The 10,044-nt window shown below is 36.7% G+C and overlaps 1 protein-coding gene across 1 annotated transcript; it reads right to left on the bottom strand.

Annotated features, from left to right (window-relative positions):
• Window positions 1-6,913: 6,913 nt before the first annotated feature.
• On the bottom strand, window positions 6,914-9,812 carry LOC309478560 (uncharacterized protein). Its single transcript, XM_082142177.1, has 2 exons — window positions 8,662-9,812; window positions 6,914-8,023 (listed from the first exon to the last, which is right to left on the bottom strand). The coding sequence occupies exon 1, from the start codon at window positions 9,661-9,663 to the stop codon at window positions 8,683-8,685; it is 981 nt and encodes a 326-aa protein (XP_081998303.1). The 5' UTR covers window positions 9,664-9,812; the 3' UTR covers window positions 6,914-8,023; window positions 8,662-8,682.
• Between the last annotated feature and the right edge of the window lie 232 nt (window positions 9,813-10,044).

The following is a 10,044-nucleotide window of genomic DNA, read 5'->3' as shown; positions in this document are numbered from 1 at the left end:
TAGAGAAAGGGCAACTCAACTGGGCTATTTCACATGACACAACCAACAAAATAACTGCTACAGTAACTGCAAGGACTTAAGTGAAAATGCTAGTCTGGATGAAAATAATACAGTTATGTACTAAGAAATGAATGTCTACACAAAATAAAAACAATTAAATGTGCAGTCGATAAAGTTGTCAAGCAGTGTTTTGTTTTTCCTTTTCTTGTGCTTTGGTAGAATAACACTTGTTGAATTTGTCCTGGTCAGACGAAACATGCGCAACTAAGATTATTCAATGAACCAACTCTACTCATTTTTAACATCACTTCATGAGTTCACACTTACAAATAAGTCGGATAGATTAAATTGGTAAACGTATTTGATCTTGGTAATTGGCCCGAACACAGGAACAGGAATCAAATGAAAGAATGAGCAAACCTATGAAGGAACACTTTTTATGAGTGTTTGAAAATGGGACATGGTGTTGAATTAATCAAACACAAGTGATAGAATGCACATAGATGTTTGGGGTCAATTCGCCTTTACTTTTCTCCAAAACTGTACAGTAAGATGACATGAAAATAAATACAGTAATAGTCAGGTTCACTCTTATGAGTGTTTGAAAATGGGACATGATGTAAGTGCTAGAAGGTAAAGTAAAATGTGTGTGTGTGTGTGTGTGTGTGTGTGTGTGTGTGTGTGTGTGTGTGTGTGTGTGTGTGTGTGTGTGTGTGTGTGTGTGTGTGTGTGTGTGTGTGTTTTGAATATCACATTTCATACATTAGGTATGAATGTATATTTCATAGATCAGGTTTTTATTAAAAGCCACCAAAAGCCTATTGTATCATATTTGTGTTTCATATTGTGTTATTTCATGTTTACATTAACATGAAAAATGTAAGTAAATAATAAATAAACATTAATGCATGATGTATAATAATTAATGTATACTTTATATATACACACATTCAAATCAACAATAAAAACGCTAAATAAATGTATGATAATTAAAAATTAATATTACATTTAATAACATTAATAAAGTATAATAATTAATGTGTGTGTATATATATATATATATATATATATATATAAACATTAAAATTAGCAATAAAATGTAAAAATAATAATAATGATGTATGATAATTAACATTAATATGAACATGAATAAATTATGTAATAATGTAAATCATATAGGCCTATATGCCTACAAACATTAAAATAATAAAAAAAAAAAAAAAATGTCATGTTTAAAAAAAAAAAAATCATGAAATTGTATTATATGTGTCCTAATAAGATGGGAAATAGCAGAAAATAGAGTCTACAAATCAATTTCGACCTCTTCCAGCACCCGTACCGTAAGTGCACGATTAGACGCGCATACTAAAAGAAATGTGCGGCTGGTTTGACCGCAGTTTTTATTTGGCGGAAAACATGGTTTACAAACGCGTCTCATTAAATTTCTAGTCAAATGCGGTAATCATCAACGATGCAGATGTGGAAATAATGCGTAACTGGGTAATGGGTTCCTACACTCATGACATAAGCCTAGGTCTTTTGAAAGTAGTTATCTCCATCTCTTAGACTATTTTGACAGATATGACACTGACACATGCCTGGACGTTTATGTATTGGACATTATGTAATTATTGGAGGCAGGAGCTAATTTGGAAAAGATTATTATCACAACAGTGATCAGCTACTTAACACATGCATATGGCATGCTCAGTCGAGCGCATTTACGCGCTACTAGCGCCTCCTTTGGCGATGTTCAGAACAATAATTTAACATTGTCCAATATCGTTAGCCTTTAAAGGTCCTTGCACACTGAGGCCGACATTTTCGTATGCGTTTTTTCGTATTCGTGATTCTTTGGCTCTGAATTGTCAAAACACCATTCAAAATGCTTGCTACGGATGCGAAAAACACAGAAAAACGAACCCGATCCGAATTTTTTATGACACATATCCTCTGGATGTTAATTCTATTCTGTAAAAGGACGTGAAGTGTTTTTCTCATTTTCAGTAGTTTTTAATTTTTACACTTCTGTTCGTACAATTTTGTTTAATCCAAATTTCACTTATGTATTAAATACATTCATGCTTTTGCGTGGTTTTTAGTTATTTTTCTTATATTTACAAAATAAACAAGAAGTTCAGAACAATCACGCTAGGATAGATGAAAAAACATTTATACAAGTTTATTTCAGTTATTGCATTCAACGAATGAGAACAATTAGTAAAAGACACAGTTTTAAAGCATTGTGAGGTACAAAGGAAAAGCACAACGAAATGAAATCAAGACTTTCCGCAAGAAATTAGCTGAAGTGACCAACATCATCAAGAGCCGAAATGAGAATTTGAAAGTGCCGTACTGGTATCTGTCTCCAGACCGAATCCCCAACAGTGTGGCCGTCTGAGAGAACATCGCTGGGGAAACTAGCAAACATGACAACCAACAAAATAACTGCTACAGTAACTGCAAGGACTTTAGTGAAAATGCTAGTCTGGATGAAAATAATACAGTTACATGTACTAAGAAATGAATGTCTACACAAAATAAAAACAATTAAATGTGCTGTCGATAAAGTTGTCAAGCAGTGTTTTGTTTTTCCTTTTCTTGTGCTTTGGTAGAATAACACTTGTTGAATTTGTCCTGGTCAGACGAAACATGCACAACTAAGATTATTCAATGAACCAACTCTACTCATTTTTAACATCACTTCGGCTCCTGCTTCTGCTCTTCCTGGCTTTCTCAGTCGAACTCACTGGATGATAGAAGATGAGCTATTTATAGTTATCAGAAAACACTCTCTGTTCACAGGATTGACTGGTTTTGGATGCCAGACAAAACATACATCTTCTGGCAGGATTCTGTATTTTGTCTATTTTGCAAATGTTAGATCTGATAATAGGAAAGTGGAAGAATGAGTGCAGATCTAGTTTTCCTTCAACATCCACTGCAACTTCTACATAGAAAACTTTTTTTTTTTTTGGGGGGGGGGGGAAATAAAAACAAGAGTTGTATAGGTATAATTTATGTTTGTCTACAAAAAAGAATTTAGGCAGAAACCTGTTGATTTACTGGTTTTGAGGAATATGAGAATTCAATTCAGTCTGTGACCGTCCATATTGTAATGCTGTAATTACCGCTTCTCTCCACTAGGTGTCGCGCTTCCGCAGGAGAATATCACAGACGTTCAAGTGCGTCATAACCGAGCGGCAAAGGGGGGTAATCTATCAGCCGTAAACTGAAGCTTCCCCGGGCGCCGCCATTGATTAGCAGACCATCACCTGCTGTTAGCATCCCATTGACTCCCATTCATTTTGGTGTCACTTTGACAGCGAATAACTTTACATCTGAGGCGTTTAAAGACTCCATTTGTCCATTATTTATTTCTAAAGAAACACAAAAATGTATAAAAGGCTCCATTACCTTGTATCTTACGTTATGGCCCCGTAGAAGCAGTTTTTTTTTTGTTTTTTTTAGCTTTATTAAATTCTTACAAAATACAAACAGCAAATTTAAGAACAAAATACAGATATAACATATAGCGAGAACAAAGCCAAAAAAAAAAAAAAAAAAAAAAAAAACACGAAAGTATTTCATGTAAACAGTTTTAGGGATTTACAGATGTCAATAGTCCTTAGAGCCTTTGTGTTTTTTGACAAAGAGATAGTCATCATATATTGCTCAAGTTCTTTCTTCAGTAGAAAGAGCTCAGGCTTTCTATTGGTGAATTTGCTCTTGTGTATATGAAATTTTGCTAAAAATAAAAACAGATTTATAAAATAAAAGGCATTACCATCTTTGTGATTAAAGTGATGAAAACCAAAAATAACATTCTTAAAATAAAGGTGAAAATCAGAAAATACAAAATCAGCAATAAACTTTTGGAAGTCCCTCCAGAATTTGTAAGTGAATTCACATGACCAAAATAAGTGGGTAAATGTTTCAGGTTGCTCTTGGCAGAAAGAGCAGTTAACATTTATATTAGAGTTGAATTTTGATAGATAATGTCTTGCAGGGTAGAATTTGTGTATCAGTTTAAATGAAATCTCTTTAATTTTATTTGTTAATAAGAAATTTTGAGGTAAAGTCCAAACTTTTTTCCACTCAATATCAGCCACAAAATTAGACCAATAAAATGTGGCTGGTGGGATAGAAACTAGAGCATCCTGAAACATAGATCTTATCTTGGAGTTCAGACGCTTACCAGATGAAAAGCAAACCTTACCAAGAGAAGACTGACACACATCAGGAGGAATGAATGATAAGGGAGGAGAGCTGTAGGAGCACCTGAATAACATGCACAGACCAGACGGGATAGCATCAAATACCACAGAAAATTCTCTAGGCGTTATTGGTACATTATATATCCTGAGAAATTCAGAGTAATTGTACAACAAGCCATCTTCTTTGAACAGTTGACTAACCAAAACAATTCCGTTGCTAAACCAATTATCCAAAAATAATGTTTTGTTTTTATAAACAATATTACAGTTATTCCAAATAAAACAGCTTTGTGGAGAGAAATTATGTTTGTAAACCAATGTCCATGCTAAAAGAACCTGTTGATGGAAATGAGAAAGTTTCAGTGGTATTTTTGGAATGCTATAATTGCATAGCAGCAGGAAGTTAAGGCCACCTAAATTTGAGAATACAAAATGAGAAATAAAATGCCAAATGGATGTGGGGTTTTTCAAGTAGTTTTTGATCCAGTTTATTTTGAAGGTGTTATTAAGTGCACCAAAATCGATCAAATTCAAACCACCTTTGTCACAGGGGCTTAAAGTGACAGATTTTCGTAGGTAATGGGTTTTATTCTTCCATAAAAAATTGTTTAAGATTTTGTTAATTGATTTACAAGTAGTGTTATTGTTGGGGATTGCCCCACTGAAAACTGGTGGATTATATTATTGACCGCTGCAGAACTCTGGTCAGGGAGTCGGAGTCATCAGATAGAGTTTAGTCGTTTATTGCACAAGAGTGACCATATACACATAAGTGTACTTGAGGTAGTTTCTGAAATAAATAATATAACAGAAATAAATATTCACTGTCTAAAATTATTCAACAACTGAAGAGATTGCAAACTCAAATATAAACATAACTGTAAAGTGCACTGATACATGAAATATAAATCGAAAAATATATTATGAGTCTGTAATAAACTGCATAATGCAATGAAATTGACAAAACACCAAAAAGAATTATAGAAATTGGACTGTCTCATTAATACAGGCAGTAATAAATGACAACCTGTGAAATATATTATCCACGGAGAAATTCACTTCAAGGTAATAACTAGTAAACATGAACAATACGAGCCGCGATGCAAGCGGGATAATCCGCTCGTTAAGCAGTATCAAATTACACTAAGAAAGATCGCTAAACATCAACTACACCACAAACATGTTTTAACTTAGCGCAGTTGGGATACAGTGACAATCTGTTATTAACAATATACATAGAAGGAAAACTTACTTTGTCATAAACTTTCTCTTGCACATAACTGCACATGAATGCGTGCACGCGATATGATCGCTCAACTGGAGTAGCTTAGTGAATAGGCAATTACGCTGAGTCCGTATGTGCTGAGAACGCTGCACTACGTTATTTGCTTACAACGCAACTTAAAATATCACACACGCAACCAACTTAATATTTAAAGGGACAGAATTCACAACAGTTATCAACATGTAAAGATTGAGCAGTATAGGTTAGACGAGAGATTCCTTCAGCCTTTGAGAGCAGAACTCTGCCCTTCAAAGACAAGTCTCTCTGGAGCCAGTGATTAAGGATTTTTGGTTTTTTTTCTATAATGGGAGTAAAGTTTAAATAGCGCATCTGGATTGCTCATCTTTAGTGATTTGAATACCAAGGTATGTTACAGAGTTTTTTACAGGGATTCCATGAATTGAGGCCGCCAAGCAGGCTTTAACAGGAAAAAGTTCACATTTATTTAGATTAAGGGAGAGTCCGGAGGCTTTAGAAAAGGATTGGATAGTGTCGACTGCCGCCGATACTTGAGATGCATCCCTGAGAAATAGAGCAGTGTCGTCTGCTAGCTGGCTTATGAGTATTTCTCTGTTAGCAATGACCAAGCCCTTTAACGGACTAAGTTTGATGTGTGAACTAAGGAGTTGTACAGAAAGGAGAAATAGATACACTGACAGGGGGCACCCCTGCCTCACTCCATGCTTCAGGGAAAATCTGGGGGAAGTACCGCTAGCAAGCTTTATAGAACTATTACTATTGGAATATAACATTTGAACTGCATTGCAAAAGGATTGACCAAAGCCAAATTTATTCAAAGCCATAATAATAAAATCATGTTCCAGGGTGTCAAAAGCCTTATAGAAATCGAGAAAAAGAATAAAACTGTCATCTTGTACAAGTTCTGAGTAATCCATTATATCTAAAATTAATCTTACGTTGTTAGAAATATGACGATTCTGCATAAAACCAGATTGACTCTCATCAATGACTGTATCTAAAATAGGTTTTACTCTATTTGCAAGAATCAGTGCTAGTATCTTATAATCATTATTCAATAAAGAGATTGGTCGCCAATTGTCTAAGAGCAGAGGGTCCTTTCTTGGTTTCGGAATCAGGGTGATTAGTCCCTGACATAAAGTGGGAGGGAGTGCACCCCTATCAATGCTTTCCTTAAAGACTTCCAAAAGAAATGGGGCTAAGCTGTCAGAGAATTGTTTATAAAGCTCGGCAGTAAGGCCGTCTGTCCCGGGGGACTTGTTTAGCTTAAGATACTTTATAGCATCTGTGACTTCATTCAGGGAAATTACCCTGTCACAAAATTCACTATCAGCCACACTCAGCTGGGTGATATTATTTACAGAATTAAAAAAGGAAAAAGCAGCTTGAGGGCAATACTTGGAAGAGTAAAGTTCACTGTAAAAATCTGCACAATATTTCGCAATGGTGCTCTGATCATTAGAAATTGTCCCGTTAATATTTAATTTTAGAATAGAATTAGTGTTGGATTGATGTTTCTCTAGTCTGAAAAAGTAAGCCGAATTCTGCTCACCTTCTTCAAGCCACTTTTTGCGAGACCGGACAAATGCTCCTTCAGCTTTGCGCTTATAAATCTCATCCAACCTATGCTGCCAGTCATTTAGTACAGTCTTATCAGATTCGCTGAAAGCCTCTATCGGTTTGGAAGTAAAAAAAGCAATCTTCTCTATTACCTCTGTCTCCTCAGCCTTTCTTCTCCTTGCTAACTCAATGCAGTATTTTCTAAAAAATTTACCAAGTTCATATTTCAGAAGCTCCCAGTTATTACAGAATATCTTTTCAACTAAAGCTTTGCTCCAATAATGTTTTATCAGATTATGAACTTCGGTAATCAATTCTTTATGCTCGAGGATAGTACTGTTAAGCTTCCAATATGAAGACTTAGCACTAGAGGAGGAAGACAAAGGGACAGTTAAATGAATTGTTTTGTGATCTGAAAGTGGCGTAGGAAAAATATCTGTTTTAACTTCCTTCAAATCTTTTGAAATAAGCCAATAGTCGATGCGCGAGTGACTGGTCTGTGTCTTGTTGCACCAAGTATATGCTCTTTGAGCTGGATGCGAGTCCCTCCAGGAATCAGCCAAATCAAATCTTTGTGCAAATAGCCTTATATGTGAGGTAGAGGAGTCTGAGCTTCTAGAGGGCCATCTATCCATACTGTTGTCCAACACAGTGTTGAAGTCGCCACCAAAGATTATAAAAGAATTTGGATATTTGGATAACCAGTACAGCAAACGTTCTTCCAACTTGTCAAAAAAGATATTATTCTCTGTTTGATAGTTGAAGCCATACACATTGACTAGAATATAAAAAGACTGTGCAGCCTCGAGTATTAAAAAAATGTAATGGCCATTTTTATCACAGTCAGAGATCAAAATGTTCCCATTAAATCTGCGTTTCAGTATACAAACACCTGCAGCCCGCTCTGTGCCATGGGACATCCACAAATCATCACCCCACTGCGACCTCCAGAAAGATTTGTCTTGTTCTGTTGAGTGGGACTCTTGTATAAAGCAAAAATCTATGTTAAACTGCTTGCAAAACAAAAATACGGCTTTACGTTTAATGTTGTTTCTTAAACCTCTCGCATTTAAGGAAATAATAGACAAAGACATAAGGATAAAATAAGATTAAAAAATAAAAAAATAAAAATGAAAGCTTAGACCAAATAAGTGAATGAGTAGTTAAGTTGAAAACCTGTGGTCACTTAAGAGAGTACTGTAGAAGGTGAGAACTGCAAACCCTATGGGGGAAATGTGAACTTAGAACATAGCAAGAAATAGCAGTAGGTTAAGCTAATGTGGCATATGTAACGTTACCATCTCAAATAATTGTACATTTGAAGAGAACAAACAATTAAACCTCTCACACTTTATAGAAAGAAAAAACAAAAATCTCGCTCAATAAAAAGGCTGCTGTTCAGCTCTGCCAGGAGCAATAATCAAAGTGCTGCATGCCTACTTAAATTAAAGGGCATATTTAGATTATCAACAAAAGTACAGCAGTTAAATTCTAATCGGCTCTTTAGCGCGATTGCATACAGAATCAGGTAATAAAGAGAGAAAAAAATAAAAAATAAAAAATAATAATAATGTGAGAGATAGTAAAGACAGCTAAGCCATATTTTACTCCAGTTTGTACCTTGTGCCATCACAGAACCAGTCACTGAGGTGGAAAAATTTCTTTCCCATTCACGAACGCACGTCCTCCAACGAAGAATGCCAGCTTGTTCTCCTTGCGTGCTTTATCCACGGCTGGCCAGAGTCGGTTTCTCCGGGCGCGGTCATCAGCTGACAGGTCTTCCGCCAGCTTCAAGTTGTTGTCTTTCAAGAAGGTTGACTTCTTGGCAGAACGCCAGACAGCATCACGGTAAATCCTGGATGTAAATTGTATAATGACTCCTCTGGGTTGGTTGTTGCTGGGTTTCATGGGGCCGAGTCGGTGTACCGTGTCAACGACATCTGAAAGTTTATCTTTTGCCTCCGGTAAAACAGACTGACAGACCTGGATAACTTCTTGCCGCACGTCTTGCTTCTCCTTTTTGGCTAGGCCGTAAAGTTTAAGATTCCAACGGCGCGAGTTGCTCTCAAGATGAGAGATGCGCCTCTCCTGTGCTTCGGCGTTTGTCTGACATTTTTCGACTTGCGTTTCCATATTGTCAACTCTGTCTTTCATGTCATTTATCTCAGCACAGACAGCATCAAAAGACTCTCTCACAGCTGTGATATGTTTAGTGTTCTCTTGAACAGCCTTTTTCATCTCGGAGATCACTATGGAGTTGCCGCTAACCATTTTTTCGAGAGTATCTGACCTCGAGTTAATCAGCTTGGTAAGTGACGAGAGCTGGGAGAGAACGGTAGATGCTTCTGTGTCCATAACTTTTCTTAGCTTACCAGCAGGAGAGGCACATGGTGTGATAGGGAGATAAGGAAAGTCTTCTTCCATGAGGACGTGTTGTGATGGGTCGGAAGTTACTTCCAAATAGTCATGCATGGAGTCGATAGGAGTATTTTTAGCGTCGGCAGGCTTATCAGGAGTGGAAGTTGGCTTTGCTAGTTGGCTAACATTAGCAGGCTTGCTAACAGAGCCGGTATTAGCTAGCGACTTCTTGGGTTCAGTCTTTCTCTTCTCTGGTTTGCTCATTTTGGTCCGTGGACAACAGCCAAAAGTTGTAGTGAGCAATAATTGTCAAAAAAAAAACGCAATAAAGTATATGTTCACCCTATTCAATATAATTATAACAGCTAGGATTGCAGAGCTCAACCAGAAGTGTCTGCTCAGAGCGCCATCTTGGCCGAGACCCCCGTAGAAGCAGTTTTTGTAAAAAATAGACTAACGACTGTGTCATAACCACGCGACTCTCTGTCGCACAGTAGAGAGATTACCATATGGACAGGAGGAGAAGCTCGCGCGCAATCGGGGGGGGCGTGGAGGCAAAATTACAAAATAATTAATCAGAATACTTAGCAAAAGTTGTTCCTGCTCCTAGCTCATGGACACCTCCTACTCACACTCTCCGTCTCT

Source organism: Leuciscus leuciscus (assembly GCF_965113295.1).
Source record: "Leuciscus leuciscus genome assembly, chromosome: 16".
In the NCBI taxonomy this organism is placed as follows: Eukaryota; Metazoa; Chordata; class Actinopteri; order Cypriniformes; family Leuciscidae; genus Leuciscus; species Leuciscus leuciscus.
Note: the sequence above shows the minus strand (reverse complement) of the source record. Positions and strands in the feature narration are given on the sequence as shown.